Source organism: Leptopilina heterotoma, unplaced genomic scaffold (assembly GCF_015476425.1).
Source record: "Leptopilina heterotoma isolate Lh14 unplaced genomic scaffold, ASM1547642v1 Lhet_114, whole genome shotgun sequence".
In the NCBI taxonomy this organism is placed as follows: domain Eukaryota; kingdom Metazoa; phylum Arthropoda; class Insecta; order Hymenoptera; family Figitidae; genus Leptopilina; species Leptopilina heterotoma.
In genome coordinates, this window is record NW_025110833.1 from 3,817,975 (window position 1) to 3,838,419 (window position 20,445).

The following is a 20,445-nucleotide window of genomic DNA, read 5'->3' on the forward strand; positions in this document are numbered from 1 at the left end:
GATCGCGAAACGTGTTAATGGAGTTGTTGTAAGGCATGAATTGGTTTGTTGCAGAATCTCCTCAAAATCCATTAGCAGCTCTCGATTGGTCTCGGTTGCGCGGTTAATATAATGCATATATAGATATTTTACGTCGAGCGTCTCTCGCGTCGGTAAAATATTCCTTTGAAGAAATCAACGGCGCTGGATCGATTTTCAGAAACCATTAATGTCATCGTTCTCATTAATTTCCTGGACGAAAATTTTGTTTTTTTCGGGGTGGGTACTTTTATTAATTTTGTACTTTTATAGTTTATTTGGTAAATTCTTTTTATTCCAGTTTCCTTTTTTTGAAGAGAAATTTTACTTTGTTTTTCTGATGAAACAAAGTTTACGGAATATATAAACTACAACTATAATTGAATAAATAAATTTATTCCAATTGAATACAATTTTTTTTTCTTGTATGGAAAAATGGTCCAATTTAAAATAAAAGTGAAACGAATTTACAGAATTTTATTTTGCAAAAATACAGTTGTTCAATTTAATTTTTTTCGATTTCCATTTTCGAGTAATTTTTCAATTTACTGGGGAAAATAGTTCAAATCGTTAGAGGAGAAATTTGGATGAAATTTTGACAAAAAGAGAAATTTATAGAATTGTGATTCAAATTGAAGGAGAAAAATCTCGTGTAATTTTTGTTATTACTTTTAATTAATTTTTGTAGTAAATAATTAATAATTACCAATTTTATTATTTGTACTTGTAATAATTACCAACCAAAGAATAATTTTATTGAGCTTTTAAATTAATTTTAAATTTATTGTCAAGCTAATAAAAATTCTTACACTTTGCAATAGTATATTGTGCAACAAGTACAGAAAGAAGCTGTTTTCCGACGAGTGCAAAGTTTGCTGTCCCGAGCGAAGCGAGGGCAGCAATTTGCACGAAGTTGGAAAATCTTCTTTCGTACGTGTTGCACACAGTACTTTGTGCAACACCTTTTGGTTTTGATAAAAAAAGCTGTTTGGAAACGCTAGTTGACGCCAACATACGTACTATTTAGCAGGGTTTGGAACGTATGTTACCGCACTTAATATTCGTGGTTTTTTACGCGTATATTACTGTAAAAAACAGGTATTCTACAAATAGAAAACAAATACCTATGTATATCACCAAAAAAAAACCCAAAAGTTTAAGAACTTTGCCGCACTAGTGCAGCAAAGTAAGCACTTTGCCGCACTAGTGCAGCAAAATAACCACTTTGCCGCACTAGTGCAGCAAAGTAAGCTCTTTGCCGCACTAGTGCAGCAAAGTACTGTTTTGCGCATACTTTACAGGCATGCAAAGTATTACTTTCCTTACAGGTGTTGCACAAAATGATTTATAAACTTGTCCTTTAATATAATTTAATTTTATTGCTAAATTCCTTTCTTTTAGTACCAATTTAATTTAATTTAATCAAATTCCTTTCTTTAGTAACATTTTACACACGAGATTCCTCCTTTTCTTCTTTTTTTCTTCTTCTTCTTCTTCCTTTTTTTTAAATATCACAAAGTGATTTATAAAGTTTCTCTAAAAGGATTATGAAGTTCATTTAATTTAGTATAATTTCGGTTACGATGACAAATCAGAATTTACAGTATCATGTTCGGGTAATTAAAAAGAATGAAGATCATGTCGTGACATATCTCGCCACAAGACCATTAATGTGGAATTAATTACATGACTTGTATATGCGCTCTCGGTTCGGCCTTTAGCATTTCACCGAAATTACCTTTCTCTGCACTTTATTATAAACGACTAAACGATTCGCTCCCATTTTTATTTTCTCTCCTCATTTTTTTTTTTGGCGTGCAATTAAGATTCGGTAATAATTTGCAAAGAACAACGATGACGTTCATTAAAATTAATAAACCAATCGGTGCTACTAATGAACTAATAATTATTATTTGGGCGCAATCGAATTGCGTGGGAAAAACTGTGCGGTGGGTCTTTATTTCTTTTTGCAAGAAATTCATTGGTTTTTTGAAATTTTCGATTATTAAAAGCTGTGTAACTCGATAGAGAAGAAAATAAATTTTATTAGTCTTTTTTTTAAATTGTTTTGACCTTTTGACCCAGCAAAATCACTGTAAATCAAATTTTGTAATTTTTTTTAAAATCTGTAAACATGTTTTGGATTTTTTGAAAATTGAATCAAGGTATTCAAACGAAAAGAATTTAATTAAACTGGTGAATTTTCTTTTTCTCTCATAACATGGAATGAAATTTTATCAAAAATACTAATTTTTTTTGCACGAAATTTTTTGCAAATTTTCTTTTCTGTATTTATGCACGCAACAATAACAACTGTGAATGAGATTATCCTATTTCTGTCGGATTTGAGTACGTGACTATGTAACATAAAAGGGTTGACTTTTACATGCCCTGAAGATTGTGACTTGCGTGTGCCTCCCTATTCACAAGCGATATAATGCGCTATGCACGTTTCATCTGCAGAAAAATCTACAGTTCTTATATTCAGAGGCATTGCATATATATATAGAATCCCTTTGTAGAAAATTCTCCAATGAATTTTTCAAGACACTCACATTTACTGGAGTTTATTTTTTTGCTGAAGAAAAGAAAAAAAAGCATTGTATACACATGGGACGCATTGCTTCATTTCATGAATAAGGGAGAGAAAAAAAATGAGAGTATACAAATACAAAAGATGCTATTTTTCAAGATTATGTTTTATATTTGTGGATTTAATTTTTTTCTGTTGTTTGAGAATTAGATTGCAGATTAAGTAACAATTGCAATAAATTTACGATTATAATTCAATTACAATTACAATTCAATTTTGATTCAATTTTAATTCATTAACTATTTAATTATAATTCGAATTTAATTATTATTCAATTCCAATTCAGTTTTGATTCAATTCTAATTTAATTCTAATTGATTTACTACCCAGGTGCGAAAAGTTGGTCGGGCCATGGTCGCGCCGACCAAGTGGATAGTCGTGCCGACCTTGGCAGCCAAAGGTCGGCCGAACTAGCGAATTGTAACACCCGCCGTCCAGTGGCTGACATGGTCGTACCGACTATGGTTGCCAAAGTCGGGCCGACCAGGGGTGCCAAAGCTTTGCCGACCATGAGAAAGAAGGTCGGATTCACTTTGGCAACCTTGGTCGTGCCGACCTTGGCAGCCAAAAGTCGGCCGACCGATTGCAAAAAATTATTAATTATTTATTATTATTATTAATTATTATTATTCATTATTTATTTGTTTATTGTATACATCTTAACACTAAACGCAATCTTACACATAAATACAAATTAAAATTTCTAACGCTCGCAGGAATCGAACTCGCAACCTAACGCACCGAAGTCTAACACGCTAACCATTACGCTACGCTTACATGAAAGCCTAAGAACAAAAATGATTTTATAAGCTGCAACTTCAAACTGACCATCGGCCCGACTCTGGCCAAAGTCGGCCCGACCAACTAAAATTAGGTTCTCTAAACTCTGGCTGCCATAGTTTTACCGACCGTCGGCCCGACTCAGGCCAGAGTCGGCCCGACCAAGTGAAATTAGGTTTTTTAAACTCTGGCTGCCATAGTTTTACCGACCATCGGCCCGACTGAGGCCAGAGTCGGCCCGACCAACAGAAATTAGGTTTTTTAAACTCTGGCTGCCATAGTTTTACCGACCATCGGCCCGACTGAGGCCAGAGTCGGCCCGACCAACAGAAATTAGGTTTTTTAAACTCTGGCTGCCATAGTTTTACCGACCATCGGCCCGACTCAGGCCAGAGTCGGCCCGACCAACTAAAATTAGGTTCTCTAAACTCTGGCACCCATAGTCGGCCCAACCTTGGGTGGAAACAGTAACCAAAGTCGGCCCGACTTTGGCTGCCGACCTATTGGCAGCCATAGATGGGCCGACCTGGGCCCGACCTGCCAACTCTGGCGGCCGACCAAAATTCGCACCTGGGTACATTCGAAACTTTTGGTATTTTTTATACTACTTGGAAATATCAATAATACCACTGTGAATATTCAATAGTTAATTGAAACTTTAGACAAGAAGTAAAGCAGTAGATCTCATCTTAAGACTATAATTACACATCTTAATGCACAAAAAGTTTCTTTATTGCCTACTCTAATTGAAAAAGCGTGAGAATAACAATTCATATGCTAAATATAATTTCTCCCGTCAAAGTTTTTCCGGGTAATGCATCATGAGCGATAAAAAAGAAAAAAAAAATGAAAAAAAAGCTGAGAATCATGGGTAGCATTCACACATACTTAGCACACTTTGTGTGTTGAGAAGAAACACCCACAGAATGCCAACAATCTCATATTATATTAATCCGGTTGTGTTTATACATATATAAACACATATAGAAAACTATGCCACGTCTAAGATTGAGATGTCACATTTAAACGTCATGAAAATCCCGCTAACAACAACTCACGACTTCGTGACGATTATAACGTATAACTTGTGTCACCCTTAGTGTAATTGTCTCTTGATTCTATGAAACTACCGTATCGATTAATACTATTTCTGTATGTGATTATTATTGACCGATATTTGCATCAGTTGGTTAATTAGTGATGTTTATGGTTCTGTAACTGTTACTGTGAAAGTAGTACCGTTTCGAAATACCGTGATTGTTTATTTTCGGAAAATTAAAACTACCGTCAGTTGTAAATATAATTTTTTATTTATTGACTATTAAAACCGTTTTAGAATATAACTACCATTGTTTATTTGCTGCTATCATTACTGACATTAAAAACTACCGTCAGTTGCAGCCACTATTGTATAATTTATTGTATTAGGTACCGTCAGTTGCAACCAACATTGTTAATTATTACTGTTTTAAACTAAGGACCATCGTTTGCCATTCGTTCTTGAAAACTACCGTCAGTTGCATCCACAATTGTGGGTTGTTTTCTCCGCCTGAATCTATCGTATGGTGTAACTACCATTACATGTTATCTGAATGATTAAAAACTACCGTTACTACTAATGAGAAAAATTGCAATTGAATTTGGATGGACGATAGTCCATCCAAAGTCAATTGCAATTTTTCTCATCTGAACATACAAATTTTTTAATTTGATTGAAAACATTACCACCAAAAACTACCATCATATCCAACTATCCAAATTCAAACTACAGTAATTTCCAACTACCCTTCTGCCATGAATTCACACAAGAACCAAAAAAATTTCCACGAAACATCACTAAATCCAAATGTGTTCCCATATCTAGGCAACTTGTCACGAATGAAAGATTCAAAAATCCCTTTGAATACAAACGCAATGTTTATTTAAATCAAGCAACGTACAAGGATCTTTAGTAAGCAAGAATCGTTTGACACGGTGTGCGCGAGGATAAGAAATAAAAGAATGGAAAAAAATGATAAACTGTTAGAAAGAGGCTCGTCGGAACGCATTTCATCGCAAGAGACACGCCCCGTGACATCATCAGGAACGGATCTCGTTTCAAGAGAGGTTTTTCACTCACAATGAGGAGATGGTGGTGTATATACCCAAAGCAAAAGAATAAGACCAAGTGCATCAACCCGAAACGCATTTTGAATCGATGCAACATTCGACCGATGCGAATTGAGCTGCAACGGATTTATATAATGCATCGAACACTCCCAAGACGTTGTTGTTGTTGTTGCGTCCTCCTTGCCAACTTATACACAAACAGACTCTTCCTTATGTACCCAAGAGAGGCTTGTGCTCGCGGTTAATACTTATCGCGCGGACCTCGTAAACATGTCATTCGGTTTTACACGCGATAAGGCATTTTACACATACACACACATACACACACACGGGGTGAGAATATACCGTGTAATAAAGCCGCAAAGTACACCCGCAAATCTAATAGAGATAGGTGTAAATCTTTAGTGTAAACTTTGACAATATTCGTTTCTAATCAGTGTCTCAAGTACCAAACTACCATTGCCTTAAATTATCGCTGACTTTAACTATCGATTCATTAGACTATTAGTATTTCGAATTACTATTGACTGTCACTATTGATTTTATTAGAGAAATATTGTTTCAAATTGTTGTTGACTTTAATCATTGGTAAATTGATTTACTATTGGTTTTCTTTAACTGTAATTAGCAAAGAAACAAATATTGTTTAGCAGTACTACTATCTACAAATGGTAATTAATGAAACTACTGTTGTTCCAAAATACTATTCACTTTAACTATCTGTTAACTAAATTACCATTGTTTCAAATTACTACTGATTGCAGCTATCAATCATTCAAATTACTGTTTGCTGTCAGACAAAGAAAAAGAAAATTGAAGTTGTAGGCTAAAAATTACAAAACTAAAATTTTAGATTCTTTTTGTATGTTTATTTTTTGGGGTATAGCTAGCTGCATTGGATTCACTGATTAATAAAGTAGATCAGGAAAAGTTAACGGTATTTAAATCAGGACAAAAAAGCGAATTGATTGAGTGAGTGACGAATTAATTTGGATCGATAAGCAAGAGAGATAAATGTAAAAAAAGAGGAAAAGAGAGAAAAGAAGAGAAAAAGAGAGAAAAAGAAGAGGGAAAAGGGAAAAAAATAGAAAAAAGGAAAGAGAATACAGATTGAAACATTCAGAAAAAGCGAAACAATTCTCACGTCAAATGTGATTTGAAAGTGTCGTACATAAAAGTACTGCACACACGAAGTGCAAATGAAACATCTGACAGAATTCTATTAATGCATCATCAGGTATATGACAACGCGTCGAGGAAGATGATTTAATATTATAATAAATAACGAGCCATGATTGACCAAATAAAGACCTTCAAAGCAATATTGCGTCATAAACATTGATGCGAACTGAAGCAATTCTTATTGGACAATTCATGCGACTTTATATCCATAGAGACAACTCTGACTGTGCAACTGTCAGAATGACAAGTGCAGAAATGTTTCAATGACGTCTGCATTTTATGTCATTCAAAATAAGATGCATCAGGATTCAGAAAATGTTTTTTTTTTTGCATCACTAAAGAAAAAAGGAAATCAATTGTTGTTGATGAATTGAATAGTTAAGTTGATGGTTGTGAAAAGGATGAAAAGGAAAATAGAAATGTTGGGTTTATTTGTGTTGAAATTGAAGAAGATGGTAGCAATTGAAGTGAGACACGGTATTTTGAATACAGTAAGTTTGTTAATTACTGAAACTACCATCAGTTATGACTGTACTTACTTTTTTGTACGATTTTTAAATTTTAACTACCATGTTTTGCAATGTTTTGCAATCATTACCATAAACCATTGTTGATACTACTATAACTGCCTGTAAATTTCAACAACGGATTGTAAGCAACGGTAGTTACAAATGATTGGAGAAATATTTACTAAAATTATTAGTAACAACAGACAGTAGTTGCACGGTATTTACAACCATAATTTCCAATTAGGATAGTTTTAAAATCATATTAGTTCCCAATACCATTTTTTATGGTCAGTTACTAAAAATCAGCATAACCATCACTGTTAATAATTTTCTCGTTCCTTCTTTTTCAAACTACCGTTTCTTCCCCTCTCGAAAAATACGACCAATATTTTCCACCGTAATGCAATAAAAGAATAAAAGTAAAGAAATAAATTTATCAAAGATCGTAATTTCTGTCATTTATTGGTATATACCTCGTCTTGTGAGGAAAGTTAATTCTCCTTTTGTGAATAGTATACGAAGAACTGATCCGTTCGTTTCGAATAAAAGAATCAAATATTATTATCTTTTATTACGCGTATGGTGTACATGTATATGATAATACCCTCTCTCCACGGTAATTTTGCGAGACGGGAATTCTTCGATAATTGGAAAGAGCGTCATCAATGTTCCACGGAAGCAATTTCAATGACACACTATTGATATTAATGATCATCATATATGATCATAGAAATCATTTGATTTACAATTGTCATTATTCTTTCTGCTTCTTGCATTATTCTTTTCAATTGTCATTATTCTTTCTATCTTCTCTCTTTCTCTCTTTTATAAAATATTTTTTTTTCCTTTTTTTTTACAAAAGAACACAAAACGAAGTGGTGTTTAATATTCTATGCAATAAACGGATTCAAGTATAATTCATGAATCGTGAGTGGAACACCTCTTTTTCATGTACGTCTATATCTGCGCACTTAGCCTAATCTCACACACGCCAAGTGTTGGATAGCGTGATATGGTAGCCGTTACAAGAAAAGGCACCATGGATAATACATAATGGGCTCATCTTTCTAATAGCGCAATTATACATCAGCTATAATAGACATCCTCGTCAGTTTATTTTTTCACTTCTTTTCTTCATCTTCTTCTATTCTATACCGAAGTTTCTATTTTCAAAGAAAAAAAAATAATATACATCAAATGTTTAACATACTGCTTGTAATTTATAACCATAGTTCGATAGAGTAACTTTCTTTAGTACCATATTGCAAACAATTGATGAGAAATTTCTGTCAGATGTTACCATGGCAGAGAATATTTTTCTTTTTTTTTCTTTTAAAATTATTATTGTTAATTTATGGTACATTCAAATAAAGATCAGATGGACCAGAGCCCTAAAAACTACTCTGTACTAATTATGGTTGTAAGTTGTAATCAATGGTAAAAAAGTAGTAGTTACAAATAGGGATGTGGATTAGATCAGTGGTACCATTGGTCTACAGACACGTTTTTATAAATGGTAACTAATGGTTAATTATTGTGTAATTAAATTTTACATTTAATTTATATGACAAATTTTAGGCAAAAATTGTTTATATCATTTAAATATATATAATTCATTTAACTTAGTAAGAGGGCTCGAACCAGTGAAAGTATTTAAAAATACGGAGCTTTACGGACCAGAAATTAAAAATTACGGACCAATTACTGACAAAAATATAAACAGTCCGAGTCAAATTAGAGAACATCGTACTTAAAAGTATAAATTAAATTTTTTCATAACTATAAAACATGAAGAAATCGATCACTCCGAGTCCTCGACTCGGAGTAATCGATATCTTCATGTTTTATAATAATTAACGGTGGTAAATTAATAAAATCATTATTTTATATCATAAGAATATTGTACTTCTTCAAAATTATTTTCATCATTTCAATTCAATTATTATTTTTAAGAATTTTTCACTAAAATTTTTCTTTAAATCTATTAATTTTCGAAAAAGTTCTTCGACAATTTTGAAAATCCATTTATTTACAATATATTCAATTTTACAAATTTCAATTATTCGTAAATTCTTTAATTAAATATATATTAGAAAATAGAAATTTCAAACTTCAAATAATATAAAAAATTCAATTATACTTTTTTTAAAAAAATTAATTTTAAAATTCAATTATTTATAAAAATTCACGCCCTATATTGCTTTTAATATTCAATTATTATCTAAAATTTTAAATGAAATTCATTTTTAAATCAATTTTTATTAAAAAATTCTTCTAGTATTCAATTATTTAAATACAAAAATAAATAATTTATTGAACAATTGAATGTTTCTTAAACTTGAATTCTTATTTCTTATACATAATATTATTAACAAATTTTTAAATAATAGAATTCTTTCGACGAATTTTAATAAAATTCTTAATAATAATTACATTTATCGAAGAATTCGATTAAAATTTAATTAAAAATTATTTAAATTTTTTCTATTTATGAAAATAATTGAATTCCTTAAGAATTTTATTATTTATAAAAATAATTCAATTATATTGAGAAGAAATTTATAGTTTGTAAATAATTGAATTTCTGTGAAATTGTTATTTTATGAAAACAATTGAATTCCTTAAGAATTTTATTATTTATAAAAATAATTCAATTAGGTATATTGCGAAGAAATTTATAGTTTGTAAATAAATGAATTTCTGTGAAATTATTATTTTATGAAAATAATTGAATTCCTTAAGAATTTTATTATTTATAAAAATAATTCATTTATATTGAGAAGAAATTTACAGTTTGTAAATAATTGAATTTCTGTGAAATTGTTATTTTATGAAAACAATTGAATTCCTTAAGAATTTTATTATTTATAAAAATAATTCAATTAGGTATATTGCGAAGAAATTTATAGTTTGTAAATAAATGAATTTCTGTGAAATTATTATTTTATGAAAATAATTGAATTCCTTAAGAATTTTATTATTTATAAAAATAATTCATTTATATTGAGAAGAAATTTATAGTTTGTAAATAATTGAATTTCTGTGAAATTATTATTTTATGAAAATAATTAAATGTTTGGGTAGAATTTTATTAAATTTTTTTTGAATACTTGAATTCTTTTGGAAAATGTTATTAAAATAATAGATATTGAAAATCATTGAATTGAGGAAAATCTTTGAAAATAATTGAAATTTTGCCAAGAATTTTATTAAAATTTTTGTAAATAATTGAATTTTGGAGAAGAATTTTATTATTTATAAAGATAATTGAAATTTTGACGACAATTTAAAAAAAATTTTGAACATAATTGAATTTCTGCAAAGAATTTTATTACTTTTGAAAATAATTGAATTTCTACAATCATTTATAATTTCTTTAAAATTGTCCAAATTATATCGTACAATTTACGAACTTTTTGTCCTTTTTTAATCAAATTACGGACCTTTTTTTTAAATTAAAATTCACTGATATTTAGTAGAATTCATGTAGAAATTCTCTAGAATCGTTGTACTGAAATTCTATAGAATATTCACTAGAATAATTCATATAGAATGATTCTAGTGAAATTCTCTAGAACTTTTTTAGCTGGGAAACAATAATAGTTACAACTGGCGATAGTTGTAAATGGTAATAATTAGGGTTTCGTGGCCCATGGCCGAAAGCCTTATAGTTTCACTTTGGCGTCCGTCCGTCCGTCTGTCCGTCGTAATTTGGGGCACTATAGATCCCAAATTTGGGGCATTATAGATCCCAAATTTGGGGCACTATAGATCCCAAATTTGGGGCACTATAGATCCCAAATCAGTCAGTCAGTCTTAACCACAATGGTTTATGATAACCAAAACAGGATTTTCTTTTTAAATGCAACGAAACCCTAGATGTAGGCGTTTTGCGCCTGCTTCTCTTCCAATTTTTAAAGAATGATAGTAAATATTGTTTGCAGTTTAAATAGAAATTCTTTAGCATATGTTATGACAACTGACGGTAATTCTGAGTAGAAATTATTCCACGGTAGTTGTAACAGGTAGTTGTAACAATATCTGAAGATAAACCTCCCGATGGTACAATATGTATTGATTTGTTTCGCAAAAATAATGAAGAATATCTTGGGAATATAAATTTTTTTTTCATCGATATGTATATTTAGGAATAAATTACAAGTAGTCAGAATTCTGTGGGAATAGATGATTTTTTGTTTTCTTTTATATTCTTCATTTGTTGAAACATTCGACACGATTTTAATCGTGAACATATTCGAATGCCGTCGTCTCCACCGGCTGTACAAGCACGAGTTTACTGTCACATGTGGCAGGCTACAAACGATCTTACGTGATGTTATTAGCGTCGTACAGTGTTTTACGAGACGATCCATTTATTTTGTTCTATATGACAGGTATAGCAGGACAGTCTCTCTCTCTCTATATATATATATCGGTATTCCAAAAACATTTCCCACGTTTCATCAAAATGAAAAGGAAAAAAAAATTCTGTCCCCAATAAATAAAAAATACTATGCAATTGTTGATATTTCAGTGAAGATGAAACTATTTTCTCTTGGTACTTTTGAGCCGATTTTTTTTGAATTTGTGTTTTTTGGTGAGAAATCGTAGTTGATAAACGAACGATGAATTAATTCTTTTAAATCCTTCTAGAGGACAAAAAAGGAAATGTTTCCCTTTTGAAGAAGAAACTATTTTTGATATCAATTGGTCACTGAATATCCCAATGGGTATTGGTCTCTCAAGTGCCTTCGCGCAATTAGCATAACTAGCGTTAGTATTGACGTGGACTAATCACAACCAGTTCCCACGAGGTTCTGGTTGACCTGTCTACCCATTGCTTATAGTATATACACACTGGCCTATACACTATCGTGCCGTGACGCACACTTAATAGCTTATATTCTGCACGACTAATAGCCAATTGCCAACAAAGTTCAACATTACTTTGATTGAGGCAAAATGTCTTCAGTGATCAGAAACTGGAAAATTGGGTTAATACAATTATTATTAGATGCTTGTAACTAAAAGGAGAAGAAGAAGGAGGAGGAGGAGAAAAAAACTAATGGATAAATACACGTTACATGCTACTCGTTATGATAATATCTTTCCTATATTCATTATATGTTATTTATCAAATGAATTGATGCAAATAATCGGTTATTTTCCGTAAACAAGTCACTTTCCCGCCCTGTTCAATTAGCCTGATTGTTATACAATTACTATTACGAATTTATTAGTTTTTGAATTACTTTCTACTTTCAACGATAATTTCGATGAGGAAAAGAATTATTAATTACCGTACTGGTAATTAAACTATCAAAAACTACCGTCCAATTTTTTGCTTGTTCAACACTTGTATACTTCTGGAATTATTGTTGTATTTTTTTCTAAACCGTAAGCTTTTTTCTTAACAGTGATTTAGAAAAAAAATGTAAACAAATGGTAGTTCGAACTAACGTTAATTTCAATTATTAATTATTAGATTTAAACGGTTTCAAGAAAAAATGTTTAACAACGGCAGTTTATCTTGTCGAATTAAATACCGATCGTTTGATTGAATCTTTAACTTTCTTCTTAATTTTTAAAACTTTTTTTCTTTTTTTCAATGTATTTCGTTGATTTCCCCTCCCCTTGAAATTAAAACAATTTTCTAACGATGCTCGTGACATTTAAGGAAAATTTTTTCCAAATACTAATTAGGAGAAAACATTTACCAAACCAAATAGGAAAAAAAAATTGTAATTCTACATGTCAATAGACTTGTAAAATGACAATTTTTTTAATTTGCAATTTACAATTGTTCGATTGTCGAACAATATTCTCTCTTTAGAAGGCACGATTCTGTTATGAAATTCAATTAGACAAAGAGAAAGAGAGAGATGCATCAATTGAGTCGGTGGAAAATTACTTCGTAAGTGCGGTGCGCACATGTATAAGATGCTGGGGTATATTAATGACTTTAAAGTTCTGCGATGAGTATAGTATAGTAGTAGAGAAAATTTTCCCCGACTCTCGCTTAGCCACTAAGATTACACAGTGAGAAGTTAATTTCAAAACTGACGAGTTTGTTTTGTTTTGTCTGTTTTTTTATCATAGGCGGCGGGACCGCCGGTACAACTTGAGCCAGTGGATCTGTCGGTGAAAACTCCCGTCGTGCTCCAAGTGCCACGATACAGTCCAGCAGCATTAATTACCAAGAGAGTCCCATCGCCATCGACGACGCCCACTCCACCTCCATTATGCATCTCTACCGGTGAGTACTTTGTAAAAAAAAATTTTTTTCTTATTTAAATATATTAAATCTAAAAATGCGAAAGGCAATTTTTTGCTTTATGGATGAAGAGGACTTTAAGTGACTCTAAGGAATTTTGAAGAGTTGTTTTTTAAAATAAAATTTAGAAATTAAATTAAAATTAAATTATTAAAATAAAAATGACCACAAAAGGGCAATAGCAGTCAGGAGGAAGTTTTTATTTTAATAATTTAATATCAAAGGACGTTAAAGATTATTATTAAAATTAAATTAAAATAAAATTTGAATTTATAGTACTGCATATTACCGTATAGTACCGTATAGTACATTATCGTACAGTATAGTACAGTATAGTAGACACCTATACTATCAGATAGCTACTATAATATAGTAAATAAAATCTTTACACTGGAAAAAATTTAGTTGATTCAAGTAAACGATTACTTTTTTATTATTAAATGAATATTTACTTCTATCGAATAATTTTTTCCGTTAAATTAATTAAATAGTATTTGCTCCAAATACTAAAATTATTGGTTCAAATAGTTAAGTAAAAGGAAAAATAATATTTAAGTAAAAATTGTTCGTTACAAATAAATATTTATTCGATAAAAGACAAGTAATCAGTTATTTGAATCAATTTTTCCCAGTGTCTACCCTGGAAAAAATAATTTTGATTAAAAAAATAATTTCATGGCTTATATGGTTTAGTCATGGTTAGTTACAGACAATGTTAGTTGGTGAAAACCTATCGAGATTTTTTTTAATATATTGATATGTTAGAGTTGATAACCACCTATGATCAAAAGCACCTTCCCATGTGAACAATTCCATAACGTTTATGTATAATTGAGCCGTTCAATTGACTAACGACTTAACTGCTATGGGAACTCGATAAGATTCAAGTTGTTAGCTTAAAACAAATAGCTCAATTTTCGATGATATTTTGTATTGTAATTTTCATTTTTATAACGACTTTCTGTTAAAGCTGTTTTTGAAAAAATTAATGGTTCTCTTCTTAGGAACGTGGTTTTTAAATTTTTTAATACTTTTTAAAATCAGTAAAAGAGAAATGGTAATTTCGATTAAAAAAACTTTTAATTGAAATTACCATTTCGATTAAGTTTCGACAGTAGTTTCAATTAAAAATATTCTCTGAATAATCTACGAAAACTACTTTACTGAATAGTAGTTTCAAATAAAAATGCTTTCAATTAAATTTAGTTTTCATTGATAATAAATTTCTATTAAAAATTATTTCAATTAATTGTAGAATTAATAAAACATACTTTTAATTATTTCTAGTTTCAATAATTAGGAATACTTTTAATTGAATATAGTAATAATTAGAAATTCTTTCAATTATTTGTAGTTTCAATTAAAAGCACCTTCAATTAATTGTACTTTCAAAAAAATTAATTTTAATACTTTAATTAATTCTACTTTCAATTAAAAGTAATTTAAATTAATTTTAGTTTCAATTAATTTATTCTTGTTTCAATTAAAATTACTTCAAAATTAAAATACTTTAATTTTTTTGTAATTTTAATTATAAGTACTTTGAATAAAAGTATTTTCAATTAATAGTAGTTATAATTAAATGTAATTTCAATTAAACATATTTTTATGTAATTGTACTTAGTTAAAAGTATTCTCAAATTAAAATACTGTCAATTAATTAAACACTGAAAAAAATTTTTTTTAAAACCAAATAACCGATTAATTGACTATTATCAATTAAATATTTACTTGAAACAAATCATATTTATTGGTGTGAATTAAATGGTATTTAAACCAATAATTTTAGTATTTGAAGCAAATACTATTTAATTGATTCCAATAAATATTACACAGGCACACAAAAAAAAAAAAGTTGTCTGTTCATTGAACCAGACCTACATGTCTTATAGTATTTTGGCCCCCTGAATACGAATATGAAGTCAGAATTGCTCCATCACCCTCTGTTTTTTTTAAATCGAGATAACTACCCTTAAGTCTAAAATTCAAGAACTAAATTTAAAAAAATTAAATAACCGCGGTTTCCTTCGGAGTAGAAAAATATATTTATGCGTTTTCTTCTTTCAACAACTCAGAAATAATTTCAAAATTGCTCCATCACCCCCTGTTTTTTTTAAATCGAAGAAACTACCCTTAAATCAAAAATTCAAGAACTAAATTAAAAAAAATGAAATAACCGCGGTTTCCTTCGGAGTAGAAAAATATATTTATGCGTTTTCTTCTTTCAACAACTCAGAAATAATGTCAAAATTGCTCCATCACCCCCTGTTTTTTTTAAATCGAAAAAACTACCCTTAAATCAAAAATTCAAGAACTAAATTAAAAAAAAATAAAATAACCGCGGTTAACTTCTGAGTAGAAGAATATATTTATGCGTTTTCTTCTTTCAACAACTCAGAAATAATTTCAAAATTGCTCCATCACCCCCTGTTTTTTTTAAATCGAAGAAACTACCCTTAAATCAAAAATTCAAGAACTAAATTTAAAAAAATTAAATAACCGCGGTTAACTTCTGAGTAGAAGAATATATTTATGCGTTTTCTTCTTTCAACAACTCAGAAATAATGTTATTTCATTTTTTTTAAATTTAGTTCTTGAATTTTAGATTTAAGGGTAGTTTCTTCGATTTAAAAAAACAGGGGGTGATGTAGCAATTTTGACATTGTTTCTAAGTTGTTGAAAGAAGAATACGCATAAATATATTCTTCTACTCAGAAGAAAACCGCGGTTATTTCATTTTTTTAAATTTAGTTCTTGAATTTTAGACTTAAGGGTAGTTTCTTCGATTTAAAAAAACAGGGGGTGATGGAGCAATTTTGAAATTATTTCTGAGTTGTTGAAAGAAGAATACGCATAAATATATTCTTCTAATCAGAAGAAAACCGCGGTTATTTCATTTTTTTAAATTTAGTTCTTGAATTTTAGACTTAAGGGTAGTTTTTTCGATTTAAAAAAAAACAGAGGGTGATGGAGCAATTCTGACTTCATATTCGTATTCAGGGGGCCAAAATACTATAAGACATGTAGGTCTGGTTCAATGAACAGACAACTTTTTTTTTTTTGTGTGCCTGTGTTATTAGATGCAATTAAATATTTAATTGATAATAATAATCAATTAATCTGTTATTTGAATCAAATAAATTTTTTTTCAGTGTAGTTTCAAGTAATAAGACTCCAAATAAATGTAGTTTCAAATAATGTTATTTAAATTAATTTTACTTCAAAATAATTGTAGTTTAATTAATTTTACTTCAAAATAATTGTAGTTCAATTAATGTTGCTTCAAAATAATTGTAGTTCAATTAATTTTACTTTAAAATTATTGCAGTTTAATTAATTATAATGTTGTAGTTTCTGATAGCATTTCACGCAAGCAAAACAAAAATAGTCTCATTAAAGCTCTTTTCTAAGCATTCAATTATTTGAAAAAACCAGTGTCTCTTTCTCTAGAGAAAAAACAAAAACTAAAAAGCAAAAAAAAAAATCTAAAAATCTGGTTTAGGAGACAGTGAAACAACAATTTTGTTACTTTTGTTTCACGTTTCTCGTGTCGTAACTTTGAACTCGAATGCCAGAAATACCAGGGAAGTCGTTTGTGGTGGACCGTCGCCGGTGTTGGAAATTCCACGCCCTCCGTAAACGGTAGAATTCAGCAGTTATATGAACTGCTCTTCGCGAAGAGAGAACTTTCAGACCACGACTTTATTGCTTCTTGCACATATGTGTATATATATCTACACAATGTGCGAAAATATCCAGGTTCGAGAACTTGAGTGTATGCGCACAAAAGCGCTTATGGACATGCCATTTCGAAGATCAGCAGCGATTGTGTTTGCTTTATAGTTTAATTATGTGGCAATTTCTATACGCACGAGTATATAGGAATTTCTTTTCTATTCTATAGAAATAGAGTGAGAGAGAGAGAGAGAGAGAGAAAATCTTTTTGCGAATATAACAATAATTTACCGTTTAATGTTCCGACTAGTTTTGTAAATATTTTTTCAGTTTTTTGTATAATATCGTCGAAAATATATTAGTTGCTTCAGGTAACAAGCAATAAAACTAGAATCTAAGTTTTGATCAAAGCAACCATGAGTCGTGAAATCTTTTCCTTATTCATCGGATATAATACGGGAAACGATGACTTCTTTTGCATAGAATAGACACTTTTCTTGCCATTTTTGGAATTTGAATTGTTTCCAATGGGGGATTTTGAAGAACAAGAATTATTGAAATTGCAACATTAATTGATGTTTGTGTCGTCGGATATTGATAATAATTTTCTTCAACGAGAATCAAATGGTAATTTTTCTACATTCTTTGGAAATGTTCTTGCTATGCGCTCTTGGGAATTTGTATTTTCAAATTGGCTTTGAAAATTTTTTTCCTAATAATAATTAGGAAAAAATTTTTGAAAGACAATTTGAAGATACAAATTCTCAAGAGCGCATAGCTCTTTTTTTACTTATCAAATTTAGACAAAAAAAAAAAAATTGGTAGATTATTTTGAAATTCGAATTCGACTTTAATTCTATTATTTTATCCTCAACAAAATAATTGAAGGACTTTCCTACACCTCTGATAATTTCAACACATTTACAAATTTTTTTTTATTCCATCAAGTCATCAAAAATTAAAAATTTTAAACATTGAAAGAATTCACACGCACGATTGGAATTTTCCGATAACTACACTGGCCCCATAGAATTTATAGACGAGCGAGCCGTTAGTCGATGGCAATGTTAAAACCATCGTCTAATATCTATACCTATCAGTGGCGAGAATCACGCATTTACTGGGGAAACAATAGAATGTTGGTTTAAGAGAGAAAGAGACAGAGAGAAATGTGTTTGCACCGCGTAAAATCTCTCCTCGTGCCCGTTGTCTTCTCATTTGCCCCAAGGAACCTCGCGCGGTAGCCTATTCGAAAATTTTCATTCAACGGAATGTGTCATGGAATAATCTGTGTTCCGACACACTTCCGGGAAAACATTTGTCTCGCAAAAACCCTTCTAGATTTGAATTTCTTGAATTTTTTTCTCTCTCTTCAAAAACATGTTTAGAATCAGATATAGACACGAGGCATCCTCTCTTTACATGAATTTTTATTCGCCATGCACGTGGGGACAATCACGAATTCTGCAGCAACTTTTTTTTTGCATACTGGTTACGAGAGAGTCGTTCACGATCGGTTTTGTTGATGGAAAAAAAATTCTCGTTGTCTTTGTTTTATAGGTTTTGGTGAAAATGATTTTTCTTCTAATTATTAAAAATAATGGGTGTTGAGAAGAATTTTAGTTAAATAAAAACATTAAAAAGAATTGAATTTGAAAGTTACATATAATTGCAGAAATTTAATTATTTTTAAATGTAATAAATTTTAATAATTTTTAATAAAATTCTTTGCAAAATTTCAATTATTTTCAAAAATTTTCCTCAATTAAATGATTTTTAATGTCTACTATTTTATTAAAATTCTCTAAAGGAATTTAATTATTTAAAAAGAAATTTTAATAAAATTCTACACAAACATTTAATTATTTTCAGAAGTAATTACATTCTTCGTAGACATTCAATTATGTTAAAAAATTAAAATAAATTCTCATCAAAATTTTAATTATCTTTATAAGTAGTAAAATTCGTCTCCGAAATTTAATTATTTTCAAAAATTTTAATAAAATTCTCTAAAAGAATTTAATTATTATCAAAAAATTTTGATAAAATTCTGCGCAAACATTTAATTATTATTTTCATAAATAATAAAAATTCCCAAGGAATTCAATAATTTACAATTTTTTTTTATAAATTTCTTTGCAATAATTCAATTATTTTCATAAATAATAAAATTCTTTTCAGAAATTAAATTATTTTCTTTTAAATAATAAAACTCATCGGAGAATTTTAATTATTTTTAATTGAATTTTAATGCAATCCCTCGAAAAATGTTATTATTCTTTAAAATTTTAATAAAATTCGTTAAAAGAATTTAATAATTTCAAAATTTGTTGATGAAATTCTTTTTAACAATTTGATTCTAAGAAGCATTCAATTATTCAATAAATTATTTACTTTTGTCTTTAAATAATTGAATTCTCGTTGAAGTTTTTTTTCTAATATATATTTAATGGAAGAATTTCCAAAAAATTCTAGCTAGTTTACGTATAGTTTCTAGCAGGGTCCCTGTTAGAGCTTCATTAAAAATAGGGAAAAGTTACAGTTTTCTTTGACTTCGTAGAAGCGGTCTCTTCATCTCTTTTTTTATTATACTTCCATATTTGAATTTCCTTATTTTCTCTACTACACATTTTTATCTCGACACAGGGAAGATGAAAACGATGTTACACACTCTCGAGCATAAATATAAATTTCACATTATAGAAAATAATAAATTTTTCCTTAAGAGGCAGAAAATTTAGTTCCTATAAACTACTGCTTCCACCTCGAAAAAAACAATAAAAAAAAAACAAAAAGAAACATAATGAACAAAATAAAGAAAATAGTCTTCAAATAAAATATTTCTAAAAAAGAACAGAGAAAATATTACAATTTGGAATTTTTAACTATTAAAAAAACTTTATTGAAGATTTTACGTTTATTTAAAAACCGTCCAGTAGAGATTTTAATCCAACTTGACGAGTTTAAACCGATGAAAAGAATTGCTGCCTTCTTGGTTTAATTTTTCTTCAAATGGGTAGATTTCTAAAAGTTTAATAATAATCCATAGTTTTGAAATCGTAATCGAATTATCTCCTCGTTAAACGTAAGGCTTAAGGAGTATTAATTTTATGCAGCCAACTAATAATGGTCATTTATTTATTTATTTATTTCGGGATTGATGATATTAAAAAGAGATTTAACACGTATGTGCGACCATAAAGCAGATGTATAAATATGTGAGCGCGGAGGATTATGAAATGAACGTCAATTATTTATTCATATATAATAGAATAGGGTGTGCTTGGTTAGGAGAAGACACTCTA

General features: G+C 29.6%; 1 protein-coding gene across 5 annotated transcripts in view; it reads left to right on the forward strand.

Moving 5' to 3' along the window:
* Positions 1–20,445, forward strand: part of LOC122506950 (Krueppel-like factor 3) — a 461,038-nt gene that overhangs the window by 152,348 nt on the left and 288,245 nt on the right. For 4 of the 5 annotated variants that reach the window (XM_043619413.1, XM_043619406.1, XM_043619419.1 and 1 more), the window contains exon 4: positions 13,291–13,447. In XM_043619413.1, coding sequence (XP_043475348.1) covers positions 13,291–13,447 — 157 coding nt within the window. Of the gene's footprint in view, positions 1–13,290; positions 13,448–20,445 lie in introns of those variants that run through there. The other variant, XM_043619400.1, reaches the window with a different exon arrangement.